General features: G+C 33.4%; 1 protein-coding gene across 1 annotated transcript in view; it reads right to left on the bottom strand.

Annotated features, from left to right (window-relative positions):
- Positions 1-1,453: 1,453 nt before the first annotated feature.
- The window catches only part of LOC134270702 (F-box DNA helicase 1-like), a 36,238-nt gene continuing 11,336 nt past the window's right edge, over positions 1,454-26,355 (bottom strand). Inside the window, exons 10-19 of the mRNA XM_062752951.1 lie at positions 23,632-23,797; positions 17,782-17,918; positions 13,086-13,182; positions 10,760-10,887; positions 10,585-10,660; positions 7,492-7,680; positions 4,301-4,402; positions 3,997-4,109; positions 3,522-3,647; positions 1,454-1,606 (exon numbers count right to left, since the gene is read on the bottom strand). Of these exons, the coding sequence (XP_062608935.1) occupies positions 1,454-1,606; positions 3,522-3,647; positions 3,997-4,109; positions 4,301-4,402; positions 7,492-7,680; positions 10,585-10,660; positions 10,760-10,887; positions 13,086-13,182; positions 17,782-17,918; positions 23,632-23,797 (1,287 nt within the window). The remainder of the gene's footprint in view (positions 1,607-3,521; positions 3,648-3,996; positions 4,110-4,300; positions 4,403-7,491; positions 7,681-10,584; positions 10,661-10,759; positions 10,888-13,085; positions 13,183-17,781; positions 17,919-23,631; positions 23,798-26,355) is intronic.

Here is a 26,355-nt window from a genome sequence, read left to right on the forward strand (position 1 = left end):
TTTTGAAATTTTTCTTCCAGTGACCTAGAACTTCCCCAAATGACCTTGGGTCAAGGTCATGACACACCCTTGGGGCATGGGCAATCTTTGAGTGAAATGAGAACCTACCAAGTTTATCCCTAAGAAAGATATGAACCGGACACGAAATTATGAAATTTTTCTACCAGTGTCCTTGAACTTCTCCAAATGACCTTGGGTCAAGGTCATGACACACCCTTGGGTTATGGGCAATCTTTGTGTGAAATGACATTCTACCAAGTTTATCCATAAAAAAGATATGGACCGGACACGAATAATGAAATTTTTCTACCAGTGACCTTAAACTTCCCCGAATGACCTTGGGTCAAGGTCATGACACATCCTTGGGTCATGGGCAATCTTTGTGTGAAATGAGAACCTACCAAGTTTATCCATAAAAGATTTGTATCAAACATGAATAATGAAATTTTTCTTCCAGTGACCTTGAACTTCCCCAAATGACCTTGGGTCAAGGTCATGACACACCCTTAGGTCATGAGCAATCTTAATGTGGAGTAGTAGATTCTAATGTCCCTCTGTAAGAAAAATATGGACCGGACACGATTGCACAGACGGACGGACAGCTGGACAGACAGGGTGATTCATATATACCCCCCAAACTTCGTTTGCAGGGGGTATAATAAAATTTGACCTTGATATCCATATGATAAATCTGTATACCAAATTTCGTTCCAGTATGTGCAACAGTTGTGGAGAAAATGAATGGAAACTTGGTGGACAGATAGACCGACCGACAGCAGCAAAGTAATATGCCCTCTCTTCCTCAAGGGGGGGGGGGGGGGGGATAAGAATTCCGATAATTACAAATAAATATACTGCACAAATTTAAAAGAGACTTAAAGTTAAAAAGTAATCAAAATAATTTAAATACCTTTATGTAGAAAAAAAATTCTCATATTTATAGTTTTATGAAATATTTGCAGAAATCTTTGGGAAAAAAAAACAAAGAAAGATGAGTGTTGCTACAATATTTTCATTTCTAAAAAATACAGGAACATGCACATAGAGCTATACCATGGACCAGATATTACCAATGGTAATGGTGGAAAAGAAGTATAAAATATACAATTAACAAATAAAGAACCGGGTAGTTGAAACTAAAACTAAATCACTGTATATTGGTTTCTCAATTTTAGTTTCTCAGCACCTTCTCTTCAACATTAAACATCATTGCTAGACATTCAGTCTAAACATCCACATATTTTTATAAGGGCTTGAAGGACATAACTCTCCCCTCATAGGAAACCCTAAAGTCCATTCCATGGGAGAGAATCTTCTGCATTGACTTTCCCATTTATCCTCTACTTCATGTTTCATAGGTTTCTAGAATTATGAAACATTCAACCAGCCATGTGACCATCAGTGAAACTCCTCTTCTCTGTCATATAGATTCTATTTATCCTTCAAACTTGACCTATAAGAAGCCTCCAATCTTTATGATAACATCGAGTCCCCTCGACTCCAGTGGCACCTCGTTGGGGTCACCCAATAAAGCACTGAACTGGTGATTCCCCTTTTTTAAAATCTTTGGTCCATACAAGCCTCCTTCCAACACCAACCCATCACTCTGGAGAAAATGATAAGAAAAGTTACTCATAAAGCTTAGCAAAATAAAGCAAACCATCATGTTTAAACCATAAGTAAACATTTAATTTAGAAAGAGGTAGGAAAAAATGCTATTTTATGTCCCCATCTTTGATTTTGTACCAAGAGTCAAATATTAATGCTAGCTTTCCTTATGTATTGCAAAGCTAGTACAGTCAAACTTGTTTTAAGAGGCCACCTCTGGGAAGTTTGGAAAACTGGCCACTTAAGACAGGTGGCCTCTTATTCCAGTTTGCCCTCGAAGGACATTTGGTCAATAAATAAACAACAGTAAGCACAACAGTTTAATTGATTAATCATAATTAAACAGTTCAATTTCACAAAAGCTTTTTATGTGTATATTTAATAATTAAAGCTCATTTAAAAAGAATATTAAAGAATTCGAAATGTTTAAGGTTTTGTGCATGTTTCTGTTCCTACATATAAGTTAAACATCTTGCATTCATAAGTATGCTTTTGTTACATTGAATTATTAAAAATTTAAAAATCTTTTTATTTTCATTTGAAGAAATACATCCTTTTTATAAAGAAATAATTTAATTCTGGCTGTAACGCTGTATTTGATTGGATAAAAAATTATTTTATATCGTATAAAATGGGTTGCCTACGTCACAATGATTTTCGTCAAAAACATATCAATCCGCCTGACGTTACATTCAAATTTTGTAGAAATTGAAGTCGTTTTGTTAGAACAATCATATTTTTTTCTTACATCAAATGAATGAAAATTAAATTATAAGCAATGAATTTAATAGCTACCCATTTTATACGGTATAAAGTGGGTTGGAACAGTTTACGCTTTTTTATAAACCGCTTCGCGGTTTATAAAGCGTAAACTGCCCCAACCCAGTTTATACCGTATAAAATGGGTAGCTATTAAATTCATTCCTTAAAAAAATACACAAAAATACAGTTTAATTGTTAATAAAATAAATCATAGGAATTTAAGTAAAAATATGTCAATAAAAATTTCACTTACATATGTTAAAAAGATAGTCAGCAGTGTAACACCCACCCCCCCACCCCCCAACTTAATCAATCGGTAATTAACTTACTTGCTGAAGTTTATAAAGTTTGATTAACTTTATTGTTTATAAAGCTGTCAGAATTTCTATATAACATACACAGACACACAAATAAAATTAACCAGTTGACCAAAGATATGTATTTACGCAGTTGAAAATTAAATCATTCCATAACACAGGTGTCAAATGCAGTAGAGCGTGAATAATCCCTATCGATCCTCTCTTGATAGTGAAATTCATGAGATAATCATGCCATATGAAGCACTTTGTTTTTACAAGAGTACATGTAGCAATTAGGGCTTCTACATGGAATCAAAATCTGAAAGGTGTGAATTTCTTTAGCCTGAGGAAAGTATCAATTGTACAGTAATAAAATTCTTTTAAAGATCTTGAAAAATAATTACAAATTGATCTAACAGGACAAATATTTCTTTTTCATAAACACAAACTGAGTTCAGCGTATCTAAAAGCAATTTCTTTAATTGCATTAATAGGTTAAATTGACTATCGAGAATATAATTACCCAAGCCAACACGTTTAAAAGATGTGATAGAATCGCAACAAGTGACGAAATGGCCACCTATTACAGTGTCAATAAGGCTGTTTGGGGAGGATTTGAGTGGCCGCTGGCCACGTTACACAGGTGGCCGTTTATTCCAGTTAAAATATGTAGTAAAAATCATCGGGGGGGAATTGAAAGTGGCCGCTGACTGCAAGTGGCCGTTGATTTCGGGTGGCCGCTAAGACAAGTTTGACTGTATATTGCTTAAGATTGAAGCTCTATATAGAACAACCATACTTAACCCCTACATGAAGGCATTCCTTAGAAACCATATATTAATGAAGACTTACTGTAATTATTGTCTTTTTTTGCAGAGTTAGAGCAAAGGGAGAGAACTCTTCATCAGTCACTTTACACTTCATCTTCACACCCGAGTTAACCAAGTGGGAACTTAGCACAGGAAAATCGTATACCTCCTGGATAAGACAAAATGTTTTATGAGGTACCAAACTAATTTTGGCCAGTAACAATTGCCAGATAGGATTACTAAGGTTATCATAATAACAATATTTTTCCAAAATACTTTTTACAACAAATATAAAAGCGGTATTCAAATTTCCGAGATGTTTAACTGTTGAACTATTTACTGAGGAATCATCAATGTTCATGGGGTACTGATGTTCGTGGATTTCATGGGTCACCTGTATCCATGAATTTACATCCACACAAACATTTATTTTGTCAACATATTTATTCATTAAATATTCTGTATATATGAGTTACCCATGAAATTATGTCCTCACGAACCAACAAAATTTTGCTTACCCCTGCCCTCTTCATGAGCTCCACCAGTGTGGGGGTCATCAGAAGTGCCCGCTTGGCTCTGGTCACCGCTACATACAGAAGGTTATACTCGTCAGCACTGACCGGCACTGGTCCTGTCAAAGGAGATCAATACATAGGTCCTTACCACAGGCAAGTAGTGAATTTATCATTATACCAAAAATTCCTTTCAAACGTCATGATATAATATTCTTCAGATATTTCTCTATAACTTTTTAAAATTCATTATTGTAAAAAAGATATGCTTTTACTAGATTTCATTGCCAGTACAACTGATGTGACTTACTAAGTACCCCTGGTAAATTTTCTTCTACATTGAAATCATCAGTCAGTCTAACTGTGTTAAACTCCAGGCCCTTAGCTTTGTGGACTGTACTGAAGATCATATCTATAAAACAAAGGAGGTCAGGAGAGTTAACTCTATACTAAACATACTTGAAGATTCAAATAACTTGTAGTTTTACAAGTCAACAGGTATCAATACTTTAATTTTCCAAATGCAATTTATTACTGAACACTAGGGAAATTAGCTTTTCCTCTTTTTTTGGTGTTATCCTCAATGGATGAACTGAAAATGAGCTAGGGTGATAAAGTAACTAAACTTTGAAGTAGCAAGACATCAATAAGTATCTTACATTTGTGCAAAGTACCCTCGAATCATGAGTTTTCGTGGCATTATGGTTAATTTGTAATAAAGTGCTTCAAGACTGAATAATTGAGATGTTTGCTATTTATCACATATACAAACAATAATTCTCCTTATTTTAAAATGATTTTAACTAGCATATCATTTGTTATTTGTTCAGAAGGTCATTGAATTCTTGCATAGTTGCTCTTTCGATTTTTTTGCGAACGTCATATGTTTTCATGGTATTTATAAAACAAGTAAACTATGGAAATGTAGTACGGCAAAATCCTTATAAATTTTACAGTGTCAAAAATACTAGTCAATTGACAAAATGATTACATTATTTGACATGGAAATTTTTTTGTTGTTAATTAAAACCACATCTATCAGGCTTGTTTAAGCTGTATTGCTAAATAATGTAAAAAATTTCCCTTTCTCAAGAGCGGCCTAGAAATAATTTTGTAAAGGTTTATTTTAATGTTTCATGTTTTAAAATATAAATTCCATGTATACTTTAAGAAATTTTATGTTTAATTCAATTAATTATCAATGGCATAATATTTTTTTTAGCATATAACTTTTTAACACCCCCGATATTTTCTTTGAAAAGTATATAAAAAATGACATTACTAGATCACCGTAGAAAAAATATCAAAAGTGGGAAATTCCAGATTATTGTCACATGATCGGAAGCTGTATGGATAGTTAACAGACGATGATATGCAGGATTGCCGGCTATTAGTTTGTAAGTTTGATATTCTAGTTCAAAACACGGTGAATAAGCATATACTGTAGATCACTAATTTTTCGCGACACCTTATTTTTGCGAGATAGTAATTGACTCTTGATTAGCGAGACCAAATTTTCGCGAATTGTGGTTATTGCTCTATTTAATCTTAAGGAATACTATTATACACGAGAATTAAATTTTCGCGAGCACACTGTCTCGCGTAATTACGCGAAAATAAAGTTCCCGCGAATAAAAAGTGATTTCCAGTATTACGCAAATTGTCAAATTTGCAAACTATGCATAACACACTCGCTATATTTTATTTTGGAAAAGGCAAAAAGGTTTAACATTTGGTCATAAAACATGCACAGGGTTCCCCTTTATTAATAGCAAATATGACGTCATTCCGATCTCGCATTGTGCGATTATTCCTAAAAATAAACAAGAGGCCCAGGGGCAACAACGCTCACCTGAGAACATCGGCAAGGAAAAAGCACTAATCGGATCAGAACTGAAAGTTTACTGAGGTGGGGGGGGGGGGGGGGGGTTGAATTTTAACCCCCCAGGTTGCCATGATTTGAACAAACTAGAATCTACACTACCTGAGGATGATTCCATATAAATATCACTAATCATGGCTTTGAAGTACTTGAAAAGAAGATTTTAAAAGGTTTCCCTATATATTCCTATATAAAACTTTGGTCGGCCATTTTACCCCTGGGGTCAGAATTTGAAAAAACTTGAATCTACACAACCTGAGGATGATTCCACATGAGTTTCATCTTTCCAGGCCAAGCGGTTCTTGAGAAGAAGATTTTTAAAGAGTTTTCCTTTATACTCCTTTGTAAAACTTTGATCGGCCATTTTGGCCCCACCCTAACCCCAGGGGTCATGATTTGAATAAACTTGAATCTACACTAATTGAGGATGATTTCCCATGAGTTTCATCTTTCCTGGCCCATTGGTTCTTGAGAAGAAGATTTTTTAAAAATTCCATTAATTTTTCTCTAATTCATAATTATCTCCCCTTGGAAAAGGGCGTGGCCCTTCATTTGAACAAACTTGAATTCCCTTTACCCAAGGATTCTTTGTAGCAAGTTTGGTTGAAATTGGCCCAGTGGTTCTTGAAAAGAAGATGAAAATGTGAAAACTTTACAACAACAATGACGACAACGCCGACGACGACAACGACGACAGACAACGGACAAATTTTGATCAGAAAAGTTCACTTGAGCCTTTGGTGAGCTAAAAATACCACGAAAACGTATATACCACGAAAACACATGACAGGACGGTAATTTACATAAAAATGGCAATAACAAAACCAAAGTTTCCAAATTATATGACCTGCACAAGTGAGTCAAGGCTAAATATGAATATTTCTATGCGAATGAGCTAATAAAAATTCATAAATTGTATATTTTATGTACAGAGAAAGTTCAAATTGATTTTCTTACACATACTTAGTACTCACAGTTTATTAATGCAAGTGCACATTATGACGTCATATCATGACGTCATTGTTCTCTCCCATTCAAGGTAATAAATCACATCAACAAAATCACGTCAGCTTAAGGGCATATCCTATCTAATTTTAAATAAACAATGTATAATATTAAAGAGAATACTCTTAAAATTTTTTAAATTGCTGCGCAAATCCTATGCACTTTCTCAATCGATAAATTTTTTTTAGAAACTTACACTGGACTGTGAATTTTTACGCTGTTTAAACTTAAAATTGCAGAATAGTAACTAAACAATTGCAATGCCGACATTTGTGCAGCAATATCTTAAATCCTTGGAATATCCTGAGTCTTTTTATACCTTGTTTCTGTAAAACAGAGTAAGGTATGCCCTTACGCCGAAGCGATTTTGGTGATGTTTCTTATAAACTTGTGTAGTAGAGGTTGATGACATCATAATATGATGTCATAATGTGTACTGGAGTCGGATGTCGTGGGTACCAAGAATGTATTAGGAAAAAAGTCTTAACATTTTCTGTGCGGTAGTTAGAGCAATTATGGAATTTAATTAATATTTTGGATAAAAACCTCCATATGTAGCCTTCTCCCACTTGCGTGTACGATTCCTTAAAGAAGTGAATAAGAGGTTTGTTTACCAGCCATATTGAGATCTCTGACAGTGTGAGCGAGGATTTTGTGAATAGTGACAGGGAGGTTATGGTGGTACGTTCTGACAATTCTAATTTTCCCCAGGAGTTCCACATCATTTGTCTTTGTTGCAAACTGCTCAAACTCAGCAAAACTTTTGAACTTCACAACCAGTTTGTTCTCTATTGTTCTTTTTTCTGAAATTAAATTTATTACAGTCAGGTAAATGATGTCCAATAAAATCAGGATGCAGTGAGATATACTGGCTATACAATTTATATAGGAACTTTACACGATTACGTTTATGTCCTGGCAATTTTTCAGTTATCTGTTTAACTTGGTTCAGTTATGATTTTAAATCAAGTTTCATAATATCATTTTAAAATTATCAGAATATTCATCATTATGTTTTTAAGCAAGCAGAATGCAAAAACTGTAATGCTTTTTTTTTCTCCTGACAGTAGAAATATATACCGGTATGTATATCAACTGACTTAAAGTCTTACAAACTACAACAAGAGGCCCATGGGCCACATCACTCACCTGAGAAGCTTTGACCATTCTGTTCTTTACCAGATTTCCCCCTTGTAATACATTATGTATCCCCACCCTACCCCACTGATCATAATTAAGACATTTTGAAATCAACTACCCCAGGATCCTTCCATGTGCAAATAAGTTTCAGCTTTTCTGGCCCAGTGGTTCTTGAGAAGAAGGTTTTCAAAGATTTTTCCTATATATTTTTATGTAAAACTTTGATCCCCTCATTGTGGCTCCACCCTTCCCCTGGGGGTCATGATTTGAACAATTTAAAATCTACATGACCCAAGAATGCTTCCACATAAGATTCAACTTTTCTGGCCCGGTGGTTCTTGAGAAGAAGTTTTTCAAAGATTTTTCCAATATATTTCTATGTAAAACTTTGATTACCAATTGTGGCCCCACCCTTCCCCCGGGGTCATGATTTAATTTAGAATCTACACTATACCAGGATGCTTCCACATAAGTTTCACCTTTTCTGGCCCAGTGGTTCTTGAGAAGAAGATTTTCAAAGATTTTTCTTATATATTTCTATGTAAAACTTTGATTCCCCATTGTGGCCTCGCTCTTTCCCCGGGGGTCATGATTTGAACAATTTAAAATCTACACTACCCAAGAATGCTTCCACATAAGTTTCAACTTTTCTGGCCCAGTGGTTCTTAAGAAGATTTTCCAAGATTTTTCCTATATATTTCTATGTAAAACTTTGATTCCCCATTGTGGCCCCACCCTTCCCCCGGGGGTCATGATTTGAACAATTTAGAATCTACACTATCCCAGGATGCTTTCACATAAGTTTCAGCTTTTCTGGCCCAGTAGTTCTTGAGAAGAAGATTTTCCGAGATTTTTCCTATATATTTCTATGTAAAACTTTGATTCCCCATTGTGGCCCCGCCCTTCCCCCGGGGGTCATGATTTGAACAATTTAATATCTACACTACCCTAGGATGCTTTCACATAAGTTTCAGCTTTTCTGGCCCAGTAGTTCTTGAGAAGAAGATTTTCCAAGATTTTTCCTATATATTTCTATGTAAAACTTTGATTCCCCATTGTGGCCCCGCCCTTCCCCCGGGGGGTCATGATTTGAACAATTTAATATCTACACTACCCTAGGATGCTTTCACATAAGTTTCAGCTTTTCTGGCCCAGTAGTTCTTAAGAAGAAGATTTTCCAAGATTTTTCCTATATATTTCTATGTAAAACTTTGATTCCCCATTGTGGCCCCACCCTTCCCCCGGGGGTCATGATTTGAACAATTTAATATCTACACTACCCTAGGATGCTTTCACATAAGTTTCAGCTTTTCTGGCCCAGTGGTTCTTGAGAAGATTTTTTAATGACCCAACCCTATTTTTGTCTTTTCTTGATTATTTCCCCTTGCGAGGGGATATGTCCCTTCATTTTAACAATTTAAATTCCTCTTCACCCAAGGATGCTTTGTACCAAGTTTGGTCAAAATTGGCCCAGTGGTTCTTGAGAAGAATTCGAAAATGTGAAAAGTTTACAGACGGACAGACGGACAGATAGACAGATGGATAGACAGACAGACAGACAGATAGACAGATGGATAGACAGACAGACAGACAGATAGACAGATGGATAGACAGACAGACAGACAGACAGACGGACGGACGATGGACAAAATGTGATCAGAAAAGCTCACTTGAGCCTTCGGCTCAGGTGAGCTAAAAATTTACTGAAGACACCAATAAGTACGGGGAATGTCGACAGTACTGACCTCTGGTACTAAATATCAACAGTGTACAATTTCCTCCTTTTGATTGACATTTATAGCAATAAGAATTAAGGGTGAAACGTTTACTGAATTTTGTAAACGTTTAAACGGATAGCAGTAAACGAAACGGTACCGTTTAAACGGGAGGTATTCTATGTTGGATTTTTATGGCTACTTACTCATGAAACTCGAATTTAATAATCAATTCTTTCACTTTAATATAAGTATGAGTTGTTATTACAAATTTATTGTTGGTCATTGTGATTTAACCGTAAGAATTTGAGGCGCATTAAATTCATTCACTTACGACCTCGTCACCCAACTGCTTGGTTTGTTTGGTTACCGGACGTAGAAAAAATAATTGTAAAGATGGATCTTTTAATCTCGAAAAAAGTAAAACAAGACCTGCTAACTGTATTGAAACTTTTCAAAGACTTGTGATAAATGTATTATATTTATTTAATCAAAACATATCAAGTTTTATATTTCAAGTGTCGTAAAACATCGCTAGTATTAGCAATAGCAACTCGGAAATCGGAATTAATAATGTTAGCCCGTATCGGGTTTTAGATATTTTCATTCAATATGTTTCCGGTTTAGATTGTTGCTTATCAAATGGTCAAAGACGGTGTTTCTTTTGTAAGTTATATAATAAAACAATTTGTTTGTGTTAAACTTTATTTCTGATAGACATTGATAATGACCTTCATGTAAACGTTTACTCAAACTGTAAACGTTTAGAGCATATAATCGAAACGTCGCCGTTTACACGTGTAATCGTTTCGCCCTTAATAAGAATTCATTATCTAATTTAATTTTCCTTACGTTTAACTCTTTCCTCTGGAGACAGCATGAGAGTGTACAGATCTTGTAACATTGGAAATCCAAAGCCATCAGTTCCCTGTCAACATACATAGTCATTGTTTAAATATTATAAAACAGCAATCTGCAGAAGTAATAAATACTTTCTAAGTCAGAGTTTTAAAAAAATCACCCCTACCCCAACAAAAGCCACTTTAATGTTGGTTTCCCCAGAATAACAACATTTCTTCACGGCTTCAGAAAACACAGTAAAGTTACAACGACACAGCACTGCTATCTGGCCACTGACGTCTCCATAAACATTGCCTGTCAACAAAACAAGGAAAATCCTATACTGACATCCAAATCTGAACCAGTAAATACACATGTGTATACAAGTACAGTTCAGACAATTCTAGCAGCTTTGTTTTCAATAGCCTCTTGCTCTTAACAGCCATGCTTCAGGAACATATATGGGTCATTTTCAAATAAAGTCTATTTTTGGAATGACATATTTTGAAAAATGAAAGTGGTTTTACTATGATTTTTTCAACTTTATTTGAATAATTTAGTAATAAACTACTAAAATCCACTGCATTGCATAAAAGAAAATATTTCTTTTAAAAAATATTGACGTTTTATCTTAGTCATTTAAACTTTAATGTCCTTCCTGTTACTTTCATAAAAAGACCTGTAAAACTCTATTTCAAAATTTTCATCAAATTATATTTTGTATACCGTTAATAAATGAAAAAATTATCATTGAATGCCAAGATGTTTGACATTCATCTAATATATGAGCGTTTAAAAGCATGTCAAACTACCATATACCAAACAGAAGCAAAATCTACGGGTTTTTCTTCATGAAAAGCCTTATTGCGGAATGTTTATATGCTATAGTTGAAAAAAACATTCTTGTACATTATTTTTGTGATTAGAATAAACAGTTACAGAAAGTTATTTAAACAGCTGCTCTGCCAAAGCAATTTAAACTAGGAAAATATACTGGTAACAGTAAGGACTCGGGTAACAAGAAGGACAAAACAGTAACAGGATGGACAAAACAGTGTAACAGGATGGACAATGAAATCTACATTTTAAATAAAAATTGACTTTTTTTTAACTTTATTGGTTAGGAAAAGAGAAATAAATGTAGAATAAAAAAAATGATTTTGTCAAATCTGGCAAATTTGAGACAATAAAAGACATTTATGTCCATCCTGTTACGAAATTTAATTCTAAAGTGCTATTAAAATATTTATCAGTTCAATTTTTGTTTATTAAAGGTACTCTATGCTGTTGAAAAACTAAGAATTTTTCATAATTTTAAGAAAAACAAATGATGAAACTTAAATAGGTATATAAATACCAGGATAATTTGTCCCTCCTGTTACAATTTTTGTCCATTCTGTTACAAGAGTGCATGTTTAAGTTATAATGGCACAATTTGAAGCACTAACTTATTTCAATATGATTTACGAGGTTTTTTAACATGTGTTATTAAACTTATATTACTTAGAAAAATAAAAGTAATTGTTTTTATTGTTAAAACTCAAGATATGAAGTCCAGTTTTCCTTACTGTTACCATATTAATGGTAACAGGAATGACAGTAACAGGATGGACATTTCTCATATAAATCACTGGTTATTTAGTATAACGTACTCTTTTTGCATCATCAAGACATTGAAACAGTTTCTTTGTAACTTAGTAAATCTGATTGTTTTAGCAGAATAAACAATTTAAAGAGTATTTGCATATTATGAAGGTAACAGATAGGACATATTTTCATTATACTCTACCAATAAGACAAACTTATCGACATTTGAACCCTTTCTTTACTCACTTTCAAACCATGGCGCTCATAAACTTGAGACAACAGAAAATGATGATATATTGTGGATCATGAAAACAGTTCCTAGGAAAGTGAGATAACTTTTATTTTAACATTTTCTTTCTGATAACAGGAATGACATAAACTGGTGGGACATGTCATTTCCTGAATGTTAAATGCACGATACTAGTATTTAGTGGGCGGCATAAGTAAAACAATCATATTAAATTAATCTGTAAATGAATGCAATTAAAATGAGGTGCAAAATTTGTACATATCTTCACAGGGTAATATTTTCCCTATCATTTAAATAAGCGCGTTATAAAATTTTTGTTAATGTGACAAGGTTTTACTGTTAAATTTTACTCAGAATGCAGAGAATATTTTTTATAAAACACCTGGGAGATGATCATAAAATTACTTATAAGCTATATGACCATGTATATTAACCAACGGGAAAAAAAATTTCACTCTAAAAAATGTTTTCCTATTATTCTGATCAAAAGACAAAAAAGTGGACTTTTTTTGAAAATGGCCCATATCTGTAAAATCTCAAAGAGGATGGAAAATGAAGAATTTATATGTAGGCATTATTCTAAATGTTTTTTTTATTTGCTAAAATCTATTAGAAAACTTGATATAAGGAATAGAAACCCTTCATGAATCTGTGTTACCCTGTTTGTAATACTTACAGGGGGTTCCATTTCCCACCAATGTTTTCTTCTCATGCTTCAGTTCTTCTATACAGCAGGCTGCCACCTCTGCTATCTCTGGGCCAAAGCGGAAAGACTGAAAAAAAGAAGTAACTGTACATTTCAGGATAAAAGTGACTCCCCTGTCCCTGGTGCTATCTTGTACTTTCTACCTTAGTTCCTCCTACACCCTCATCCTAGCTGTGACTTACCTGAGTTAGGTAGAAGATATATTGACTTACCTGAGTTAGGTAGAAGATATATTGATTTACCTGAGTCAGGTAGGATATATTGATTTACCTGAGTCAGGTAGAAGATATATTGATTTACCTGAGTCAGGTAGAAGATATATTGATTTACCTGAGTCAGGTAGATGTATTGATTTACCTGAGTTAGGTAGAAGATATATTGACTTACCTGAGTTAGGTAGAAGATATATTGATTTACCTGAGTCAGGTAGAAGATAAATTGATTTACCTGAGTCAGGTAGAAGATATATTGATTTACCAGAGACAGGTAGAAGATATATTGACTTTACCTGAGTCAGATAGAAGATATATTGACTTTACCTGAGTCAGATAGAAGATATATTGATTTACCTGAGTCATGTAGAAGATATATTGATTTACATGAGTCCGATAGAAGATATATTGATTTACCTGAGTCATGTAGAAGATATATTGATTTACCTGAGTCAGATAGAAGATATATTGATTACCTGAGTCAGGTAGAAGATAAATTGATTTACCTGAGTAAGGTAGAAGATATATTGATTTACCTGAGTCAGGTAGAAGATATTTTGATTTACCTGAGTCAGGTAGAAGATATATTGATTTACCTGAGTCAGATAGAAGATATATTGATTTACCTGAGTCAGGTAGAAGATATATTGATTTTACCTGAGTCAGGTAGAAGATATATTGACTTTACCTGAGTCAAGTAGAAGATAAATTGACTTTACCTGAGTTAGGTAGAAGATATGTTGATTTACCTGAGTCAGATAAAAGATACATTGATTAACCTGAGTCAGATAGAAGATATTTTGATTTACCTGAGTTAGGTAGAAGATATATTGATTTACACGAGTCAGATAGAAGATATATTGATTTACCTGAGTCAGGTAGAAGATATATTGATTTACCTGAGTCAGGTAGAAGATATATTAATTTACCTGAGTCAGATAGAAGATATATTGATTTACCTGAGTCAGGCAGAAGATATATTGATTTTACCTGAGTCAGGTAGAAGATATATTGACTTTACCTGAGTCAGGTAGAAGATAAATTGACTTTACCTGAGTTAGGTAGAAGATATATTGATTTACCTGAGTTAGGTAGAAGATATATTGATTTACCTGAGTCAGATAGAAGATATATTGATTTACATGCAGAGTTCTTGAAATCTTTCGGTCCTGTCAGCAAAACCGATAAAAACAACCAAGGACCGATTACTTTCCATTCTTTGTCAGTCCAAATGACCGGACGGTGTTGACAGAAGAACTTGCGAAAAATGTGACTAAATTTCGTGCGAATTCCCTATAATTGACCGATCGTAATCTTTCAAACTCTTTTTCTGCATGTTGTAATGGCTTCTCGATTAATATAAGTGCAAATTTAGAGACAATATTCTTTCGTTAAAATGATAAATGTCCCAGGGACCCGGTTTAATAATAGAATTTGTTCCGTATATTCACTATGTCACAAAATAAACACGGGCAATAACTCGAACTCAGTACATTTACTACGAAGATTCCAGAGTTCCGAATGCAAACGTGGCGTGTAAATTTAAAGCGAGAAAAAACGTAAAGAATATTAGTTGAATTATCATCTTTATTTGGATCATAATTTAGGTTTAAAGGCATACACGACCTAAAAAATGTTTGTTGTAACTAATTTTGAAGTTATTTCAAGTGAAAATCCTTTTGTATACTTCAAATTTGTTTCGAAGCAATTCTGTAATTATTTGCTACATTGCGAGTATAACTGTTGTGATGACTTGTTCCGAGACACAGATTATTCTAACTTGCGCCAAACTATTACAGTAACTATGATTGGTAAACTGTTAAAACAAGTTTGTTGACGGCGCTAGGGTAAGACGTGTACAGTGTTTATAGACGCCATGTTTATTGATAATAAAATTAAATACAATTTTCATGTTTTTATTGAATTTTTTTTTTGGACCGATAGAAATCTGTCTGGACTGACAAACTTCACAAGGCAGTCGGTCCAAATGACTGACAGCGAAAAAAAGATTTCAAGAACTCTGACATGAGCCAGGTAGAAGATATATTGATTTACCTGAGTCAGGTAGAAGATACATTGATTTACCTGAGTCAGATAAAAGATATATTGATTTACCTGAGTGAGGTAGAAGATATATTGATTTACCTGAGGCAGGTAGAAGATATATTGACTTTACCTGAGTTAGGTAGAAGATATATTGATTTACATGAGTCAGATAGAAGATATGTTGATTTACGTTAGTTAGGTAGAAGATATATTGATTTACCTGAGTCAGGTAGAAGATATATTGACTTTACCTGAGTCAGATAGAAGATATATTGACTTTACCTGAGTCAGATAGAAGATATATTGATTTACCTGAGTCATGTAGAAGATATATTGATTTACATGAGTCAGATAGAAGATATATTGATTTACCTGAGTCATGTAGAAGATATATTGATTTACCTGAGTCAGATAGAAGATATATTGATTACCTGAGTCAGGTAGAAGATAAATTGATTTACCTGAGTCAGGTAGAAGATATATTGATTTACCTGAGTCAGGTAGAAGATATATTGATTTACCTGAATCAGGTAGAAGATATATTGATTTACCTGAGTCAGGTAGAAGATATATTGATTTACCTGAGTCAGGTAGAAGATATAATGATTTACCTGAGTCAGGTAGAAGATATATTGATTTACCTGAGTCAGATAGAAGAAATATTGATTTACCTGAGTCATGTAGAAGATATATTGATTTACCTGACTCAGGTAGAAGATATATTGATTAACCCAAGTCAGGTAGAAGATATATTGATTTACCTGAGTCAGGTAGAAGATATATTGACTTTACCTGAGTCAGATAGAAGATATATTGATTTACCTGAGTCAGATAGAAGATATATAGTTTTACCTGAGTCATGTAGAAGATATATTGATTTACCTGAGTCAGATAAAAGATATATTGATTTACCTGAGTCAGATAGAAGATATTTTGATTTACCTGAGTTAGGTAGAAGACATATTGATTTACATGAGTCAGATAGAAGATATATTGATTTACCTGAGTCAGGTAGAAGATATATTGATTTACCTGAGTCAGGTAGAAGATATATTGATTTACCTGGGTCAGATAGAAGATATATTGATTTACCTGAGTCAGGTAGAAGATATATTGATTTTACCTGAGTCAGGCAGAAGATATATTGACTTTACCTGAGTCAAGTAGAAGATAAATTGACTTTACCTGAGTTAGGTAGAAGATATGTTGATTTACCATAGTCAGATAAAAGATACATTGATTTACCTGAGTCATGTAGAAGATATATTGATTTACCTGAGTCAGATAAAAGATATATTGATTTACCTGAGTCACATAGAAGATATTTTGATTTACCTGAGTAAGGTAGAAGATATATTGATTTACACGAGTCAGATGGATGATATATTGATTTACCTGAGTCAGGTAGAAGATATATTGATTTACCTGAGTCAGGTAGAAGATATATTAATTTACCTGAGTCAGATAGAAGATATATTGATTTTACCTGAGTCAGGTAGAAGATATATTGATTTTACCTGAGTAAGGTAGAAGATATATTGACTTTACCTGAGTCAGGTAGAAGATAAATTGACTTTACCTGAGTTAGGTAGAAGATATATTGATTTACCTGAGTTAGGTAGAAGATATATTGATTTACCTGAGTCAGATAGAAGATATATTGATTTACATGAGCCAGGTAGAAGATATATTGATTTACCTGAGTCAGGTAGAAGATACATTGATTTACCTGAGTCAGATAGAAGATATATTGATTTACCCGAGTCAGGTAGAAGATATATTGATTTACCTGAGGCAGGTAGAAGATATATTGACTTTACCTGAGTTAGGTAGAAGATATATTGATTTACATGAGTCAGATAGAAGATATATTGATTTACATGAGTCAGGTAGAAGATATATTGATTTACCTGAGTCAGGTAGAAGATATATTGATTTACCTGAGTCAGGTAGAAGATATATTGATTTACCTGAGTCAGGTAGAAGATATATTGATTTACCTGAGTCAGGTAGATGTATTGACTTACCTGAGTCAGGTAGAAGATATATTGATTTACCTGAGTCAGGTAGAAGATTTATTGATTTACCTGAGGCAGGTAGAAGATAAATTGACTTTACCTGAGTTAGGTAGAAGATATATTGATTTACCTGAGTCAGGTAGAAGATATATTGATTAACCCGAGTCAGGTAGAAGATATATTGATTTACCTGAGTTAAGTAGAAGATATATTGATTTACCTGAGTCAGGTTGAAGATATATTGATTTACCTGAGTCAGATAGAAGATTTATTGACTTTACCTGAGTTAGGTAGAAGATGACAGAAGCACTGATCCTGTGTAGAGCATTGACAGCCCCTCACAAAGAGAAGATTTGTTGGTGGGGGTCTCCCACTAGTATCTTGACTTACCTGAGTTAAGTAGAAGATGACAGAAGCACTGATCCTGTGTAGAGCATTGACAGCCCCTCGGAAGGAGTAGATTTGTTGGTGGGGGTCTCCCACTAGTATCTTGGCCTGTGATTGTCCCAGGAGGAGGTCAGATAAAGCTGTAAATAATGATCAAACTTTGTCAAGATTAGCATTAAATAAAATGAATACTCTCTCATAAATCTTTCATATTTATATGTGTTCTATGAAAAAAAAATGTGTAAATGCATAAACAGGGAAACTTATACATGTATGTTAAATAGAGGATATCTATATTGTGTGATTTGATATTGGCTTTATCCAACGAGTAGAAATGGTGTATATATTCGCGAGGCTTGCCGAGCGAATATACACCATTTCAATGAGTTGGATAAAGCTAATATCAAATCACACATTTATAGATGTTCTATTTATCTCATACGACTTTCATTTTAACAAAACTTTGAGACTTCCCCTGCAAAACTACATGAATGATTGCCAATTCAAATTGATGACGTATAACTTGATGACGTAGCACCGTTGATTGTTTACATGTCTCGAAAGAAAGTAGATTGTGTTCAAAAGTTAAAATTTTTCCTATCTGCGTCTTTGAAAACATTATGTGACAATTGCTGGAGCTTTACATGGTCGGAACTTCTGACTGAAAGTTGTAAGGATCGTAAAAATTAACTCTTTGTTCAGTGGCAGTACAAAACGTGCTAGGCAAGGCTACTTGTAACGTTAGATTCATTGTTGATCCATGGTAAGTTACACCTACATTACATGTACTAGGTAATCTATGCATATGTAGTATTATAGAAGAAAGCATTATTGAAGTTGATAAAGGAATCTTATCACAACAGCATAACTGCTAATCTTTACTTTCTCCGAAAATGATTTAAAGGGGGGGGGGGGGGTAACATCTGTCTTCAAGTAGCCAATACGGGTTCCATGATAAAATAAGACGAATAAGACAGTTATTTGACATATACGAGTCTTTTTCTTGCTTTTAATGATATTATTGCCCTTTATCATTCATTTTATAAGGGCAATAATTTTCAAAAATAAAAGTTTCAATAAGAGAAAATCTTGAAGCGAGGGATCGTGTCAAAACCGGAAGTGCTATTGATAAAGCATCTACCCATTGATAAAGCATTAGTTTATCCAACAGCCTGTATCACCCACACGTATGAGATAAAGAAAGACAGTTAAATTAATACATGTACTTGTCTTTATAAATTTGGTCACGTCATGTCAACAAAGAATGAAAATATTAAACTAGAACTGTCCAATAGGGACAAATACCCCCCGCTGGGTTTTTCAGAGAAGGTGCCAATTCAAAAATACTTTATGGATCTAGAGGTGTTCACAATTTATATACTTACAAAAATTTGCAGTGAAATATAATTGCTCATCATGTATCTTAATGAATAAAACAAAGGTGCAACCAAATGAAACATCAATACTACATGTAATACATTGTAATTCCATTGTTACATTTTTTTTATTTTTTCATTTTATTTTTTTTTTATTTCTGCATTTAAAAAATATATTGCAATTATGTGTTATGTCACTCTGCAAACTGAATGTTGAAAAAAAACCATTATACAAAATCAAATTAATCTTGATATATCAATTTGAAATGCATTTTGAAAATAAAGAGCTGGTCATCCAGTAATGAAGTGCTTTGACAGACAATAAATTACAATTAAGAGAATAAGATAAGAGGAGATCTTTAATTCTTGTGCCTTATTCCCTGGAGATTAGATAACACACACGCTTGATAAGAGATATGCCTTAACAACTTCCAACACCAAACTCATTAATTTATCTTTAACTGGATGCATGTCCAGTCATTATTCCCAAGAGACAAATGAAATTACATTATCTTCTGTGCAATGTAAAAACTGTTTTTAACACTTGATGATGTTTCTTGTGTTTTAAGTTTTTATGAGTAGTTTTAAGCTGTAGTATTTTTGAACAGATATTCTAGATTCTATATCTCAAACCTTATACATGAGGCCAAAATGAACAAGTCAATTAAAATAAAAAATAAAACCTGTAAAATGCAAAAAAATTAACAAAAAGAGTTGAAAATTCCAGGTGCACACCTTCATATGGTGAATAATAAGTGTACAAATTTTCAGATTAATCCTTGTAATAGTTTCTGAGAAACGGTCCGGACAAAACCACAAAATAAAAATGAAAAAACACCTGTAAAATTCAAAATAATAATCGAATCAAGATGAAAATATCAGGTGCACAACTTCATATGGTGAATAATATGTGTACAAATTTTCAGACAAATCCTTCCAATAGTTTCTGAGTAATGGTCCGGACAAAATCTCGTCTACAGACAGACAGACAGACGGACAGACAGACAGACGGACAGACGGACATGGTGATTCCAATATACCCCCCCTAAACTTCGTTTGCGGGGGGTATAATGATGAAAATTATGATTTATAAAACCAAAACCCTATATTACAATTCAAGGTCTGTTTGAATTGTACTTTTCCATATACGTATAATGTTTGAAAATGTTCCTCAAATATTATATTTAATCAAATGTAACAGCTCAATTGTATCATTCAGTGTGTTAAAATGTGTGAAGCATCTTTAATTTTTAGAACAATGCTCCAGAAGGTAAAAATATTTCTAAAATTACATTTCAATTTCTCTGATATAAGTGTATCTTTTTCTTTATGAACATTACTGTTGGCATTATTAAGGTCTTCTGTCTTCACTGAAGATCTTAGAGTGATTGTATTGTTTCTTATTATTAAGGTCTTCCGTCTTCACGGAAGACCTTATAGTGATTCTATTGTTTCTTATTATTATTATTCTTATTATTATTATTATTCTTTTTTTTGACAAAATTTTGTGCAGGCGATTTCTCGAAAACTATTCAGCGGTTTTTCATGAAACTTTCACAAAATATGTGTCATTATATGAAGTTGTTACATCCGAAGAAAAATTTGGAAAATTCGCTTCTGGTGCCAAGTTATGGACAATTTCCTGATTTTAAAATGCGATTTTGTCGCGCACTTTTATCGAAAATGGTTGAGGATATAAACTGGAGACTTACTGGAGATGATAGATCATGACTTTGTGGTTTGCAGAATTGCCTTTTCGTGAGTCGTCAGCACTTCCGATTTCTACCGGAAGCATATTTAAAAAATGCAATTTTTCAATTTTTTTGTTTTTCAATATTTTTCTTTGTTGTTTTTATTCTAAATAGAGACTCATTTGAGAATGTGTAATATGTAATTTTTTTTAGAATCGAGAAAGGCAATCTCGAGATATTTGCATTTGAAAATTTGAAGCGGTGTTTTCAATGGCCGAATGGTTAGCGCGTTGGATTTTCACGCGGGCGACCCGGGTTCGCTCCCCCGAATGTCCGACTTTTTTTATCGCTTTTTCTGCTAGATTTTTTGTTTTTTATTTCAGAATCGGACGGAAGACCTCTCGTTGCTTGCAACGAGTTTCATATCTAGTTCTTATTCTTTTTTTTTGCCAAAATTTTGTGCAGGCGATTTCTCGAAAAACTATTCTGCGGTTCTCGATAAAATTTTCACAAAATATGTGTTATAATATGAAGTTGTTACATCCAAAGAAAAATTTGGAAAATTCGGTACTAGTGCCAAGTTATGGGCAATTTCCTGATTTTAAAATGCAATTTTGTCACCCCTTTTTCTCGAAAATGGCTAAAGATATGAACTGGAGATTTACTGGAGACGACAGTTCATGACTTTCAGCTTTGCAGAATCACCTTTTCGTTCGTTGTCAGTACTTCCGGTCGTTACGAGATGCAAATTTAAAATATTGCATTTTCTAACTTTTTTGTTTTCCAATATTTTTCAATCATTTTTGGAATGCTAATAGAAACCCTTCTCATAATGCTTACTATATGATTTGTTTCAATATTGATTAATCTAAATTCTAGATATTAGCATTCAAAAATCTGAAGCGGGTCCAAAATGGCGGCTGTCTCCGGCATTTCACAATAGGGGTTTACGGAGTCAGTCGAGCGTTTGCTTGAACGAAGGTAACATAAGAATAAATGAAATGAAAAGGACTACTTGGATTGTCACTTCGTAATTACGTTGCAATTCTGTGTCAAACTAACGTCTTTCTATAATTGGTTTTGGTTGGTTCTCAAAGTAGAAAAAGAAAAGATTAAATGTGCAAATGAAATTCGATACCTAATATCTTTTGTGTACCATGGAAAAACAGATCTTAAATCATAGTTCATCGTCTCAAGCCACGGTCCGGAGTCCGCATATAGCTCTCTCCTACCCGTGGCTGCTTGATCACAAAAAGTGTCGTAATCTTGAATATTCAGCCTCTCTATTGTGACATCATATTCGGTGAGTGGCAAGTTTTGTTTCCATCGCAATTGAAATCAACAATTTACGTCAACAGTATACAATAAATATTTCCGATACAGCGATTGGACATTGAAAGGTTGCGATAAAGTTCATTATCCGACTATGCTTTACTCGCATTGGTTAATTTTTTAATGAGCTACGAAGAAATCTCTCCTCGTTCAACCACGGCCAGAATGGGAGAGGATCGTACATTTTGGCTGTGGTTTGCGACGATGATCATAGTTATAAGTTATACTCTCTTCAGTGCTCAAGTTGCGACTAAAATGGTCGCATTTGTGACCAAAAAATTGATTTTGCGACTAAAAATGAAAACACACTCGCATTTTCGCGACTGAGAAAATTTGGGCTGGAAACGTCCATTTTTAAGATCGGGATCGAGATTTCATTTGTAAAGATTCTCTATCAAGAAAATGTTTGAAGACATATACTTAAATACACTTTACAAAACGCTGCATGGACTTGGATCACGTAATGTTATGGCAGCATGCTGTACAAAGTTTGATAGAACCAGAGACGTATAAATAATGTTCCTGATAGAATGGCATCCTAACTTCGTAAACTTTCTAAGATCCGACCTTGTTATTGAAGCATTTGGTCAATTGCTTGGATATCACAATGAATCATGCTAATAAAGACTGTTTTGGCGGCATTATAATGACTGTGTAACGGGTTTGGTACGTAGTAGTAAGTAAACATCACAAACAGCAGGTCCTGTCTCAAAAGCTGTCAGGCTTGTATTTTCATTTGATAAAATTTTATTTCTGTAATCAGATTACTTGTGTTCTTCTGTACAACCATAAGGGTACATGTATTCAATAAAAATATTTTATTCAACCTAGCAAATTTTATAGTAACAGTAATAAGTAATCTTTGATATAATAAAGACAAAATACATATCCTTATTTAAATAATCAAGTTTATTGACAAAATATATTTTTTTTATGGCGAGTAAAATATTTGATCATGGCGACCAGAAATTCTGAAATGGCGACCAAAAAAAATTTTAGGTCGCCATTTTGCGACCTAAGAGGAAGTGTGACTTGGAGCACTGCTCTTAATAAATAATATCAATGAATAATGTAAGTCCCCTATTTAATAGAACATTCCAAAGAAAAGACGCAAAGATTAACTCGTGGCATTTGGCGCGAAATTTTGAAAAGTGACCCATCATTCATAATTCTAAGACAGAAGCACTGTTGCAGAAGTAAAAACAAGTGGATTTAGAGCAGAGGTCCTAAAAGCGTAATATTTAGTGCGTTGGAATTTCATGCTGGCAACTTGGGTTCAATCCCCCTTGTGTGCAAATCTTTTTTTTGTTTTTACTTTTTCAGCTCAATTTTTACGTTTTCTTCCCAGAATCGGATGGAAGACCTCTCGTTGCTTGCAATGAGATCGTATCTTGTTCTTATTACAATTGTAAGGAAAATATTAAGTTTTTATTTGAATAGAGATCAGACATCACCTGGCGTCAGATCCTGGGCTTCGTCTATCAGGATACAGTCGTAATTTCGGAGTTTGGGCCGGTATAACTGATACAGCTTCAGATAGCCATCGTGGGGCATCGGTACGTCCCGATTTCTCAGATCCTTCATACGATCCCAGAGATACTTGGCATCATTCACATAACCCTGATAACAGACAAAAATAATTTATCATATAACTCATTCTTCAATACTGGTGAATTTTTAAAATATATTTCTTTTCTCCTTTATTTTCCAATAAATAAAGTGTAAGCAGATAGATTGATATTGATATGATTTGATACTTGTGTAAGGATATACGAGGGTTGTTAGAAAAGTTCGCGGACACATTGAATTACGGAAAATCTATTGTGTACTGTGAAGTATGACCTATGTCTGAATAAATTCCTACATTTTGTTTATTAGTATGTAAAAAATCAGGTCCATTTACTAAAATCTTGAAAATTTACAACAATTTTTACTATAATGTCATAGGATTCACGGAGCAATCCCTTGACGTAAGGCGACGTGACAACCAGATTTCAATCCGTTATGCTTTGTCGCAGTTCTATAAATCTCTCCTTTCTTCAGATTTTTATCTTTTTTCTACTTTAAAATTGAACATCTATATCAAGACATGTTACCGTTCTACTATAATGTCTTTTATACTAATTCGGATTATATTGATTCGGATATTTTTGAGATCTTTAAAAACGTTTATGCAGTAAATTGATCAGGTTTGAAAACTGCAAAACCATATAGACACAACATCCATGCGATAAGAGGGTATTGAAGTATCGATGGAGTTAATCATTCAAAATGTTAATCCTTCCATTTATATGAAGTCACAATCATTTGAAAACTTTTGTCGTTTGTGTGTGTAGGAAATTTCCGGCAGCATCTTGAAAATTTTAATCTCTTTTTAGACATTTTACTGTCTACACACATAATTTTTACGTAGTGCAGTGCTCCATGACGCTCAATGACGTTCCGATTTTTGGCTGTGTTTTTACGTGTTGATCATTTATAAATGGCTATAAAACAGTCATATACCCTCCAATTTAATTCAAAATTTCTCCAAGTGACGTTTCATGAATACTTTAGCGATAGGTAAAATATCATAAATCTCTTTGCGCTACAATTGTGCAATTTTTAATTTTAATCAAAAGTCTTTGTAATGTAAACGTGCCAAAATGGAGCGTGCTCCGTGAAGCAAGATTTATCAAAATGAAAAAGCTGTGTATTTTTCAATGATTACCTGAGAGCACCAAATTTTTGTATATTTATTGGAATATAGGTTAAGATTTTATCTGGAAAGTTTTATCGGTTTCGTGGAAATAGCGCGCTCACAATAGAACTTGTCCGCGAACTTTTCTAACACCCCTCGTAGTATAAATAGTTTTATGGATATGAGATGAGGAATAAAAAAATATTGATCATTGTTGTATTGCATTTAGGGGATTTCAGATGCAGAAAATGTGACATAATTTTCGAATAGGCATAAAGATGTTGTTTTATTTAAAAATAAAATCATTAGGCATGATATATGTGTACATTATCTTAGCATATAAGTGAAATAATATATTTATTTTGTCTAACATGCTAAAATTATCCTAATTATTTTTTTCTGAACTTAAAAATTTGTGGTTTATGTTCGTAATGCATGGTGTCCATATGCATTGAACTTTTTAACACCTCTCTACAAACATTAAATAATTTGTCAAGTTCAATTTCTGTGTTTAATTTATGAGTATGTGTGATAAATTATTTTTAACAATATGCTTCATGAAAATAACTCAGTTCTTTTTGTAATTTTAAATTGATCTCTGATTGTAAAATGTTTGGTGTCTTGACCGTTACGAACATAATAGCTTTCAGTATGATTGCTAAAATAACAGCCAATGAATCATAAGTTGGCTCAGGAAGTCCGTAGCAGTGGTATAATTATAAATTGAAAACGAAAGTAGAAAGGTTGCGCAGCTGTCTGCTAAAAAACATGGCGATGCTCATTGTGTCCATGTGGAAAAAAAGAAGTTACGTACATAATAGATTCGGTAAGTATTTTCATATTGTATCAATTTTAGTGAATGTTTAACACATAAATACAGTCATTGTATCTTTATACCATGTAGCCATTAATCAGAAACTGAAATATGTCGTTTATGACTATACAAAATGCATAAATCTGTCCGAGTCAAGTACTTTCGGTTTAACATTTGACTTTTGATTCGCGTCTTTTGTTACGAACATAAGTGTTTTTGCATTATTTGTATAATCTATTAATGACAAAGTTATATTGTACTATATTTTATTCTATATTTGTTAGTTTTGTTCTGCTCTTATCAATGGATGAATACTTATTGAACATTTGTTTTAATATTGCCATATCATTTACACAATTACGTTCGTAACGGAGACATGAAATCTTGAAGTAGTGACATAATTTGTACTTTAATTGCCTTCTTTCTGGTTTTATCAAGGATATATAATAAATATAATTAAACAGCATATATGTTGATTGAATCATGTTGTATTTTGTTTTATTTATATTTTTTTCTTTCAGATTTACAAGAAATGACTGAATTATGTTCGTAACAATGACATAAAGATCCAAGACTCAAAATAGAAGACCAAGGATACTTAGCAATCCATCTGACAATTTACTTGTCTGCATTAATTCTCTTTGAAAGCTAGTCTATAATTAAGCTTTGAAATGAAATATTAAA

Source organism: Saccostrea cucullata, unplaced genomic scaffold (genome assembly GCF_032062105.1).
Source record: "Saccostrea cucullata isolate Sc308-1 unplaced genomic scaffold, CSIRO_AGI_Scuc_v1 ctg199, whole genome shotgun sequence".
Lineage (NCBI taxonomy): Eukaryota > Metazoa > Mollusca > Bivalvia > Ostreida > Ostreidae > Saccostrea > Saccostrea cuccullata.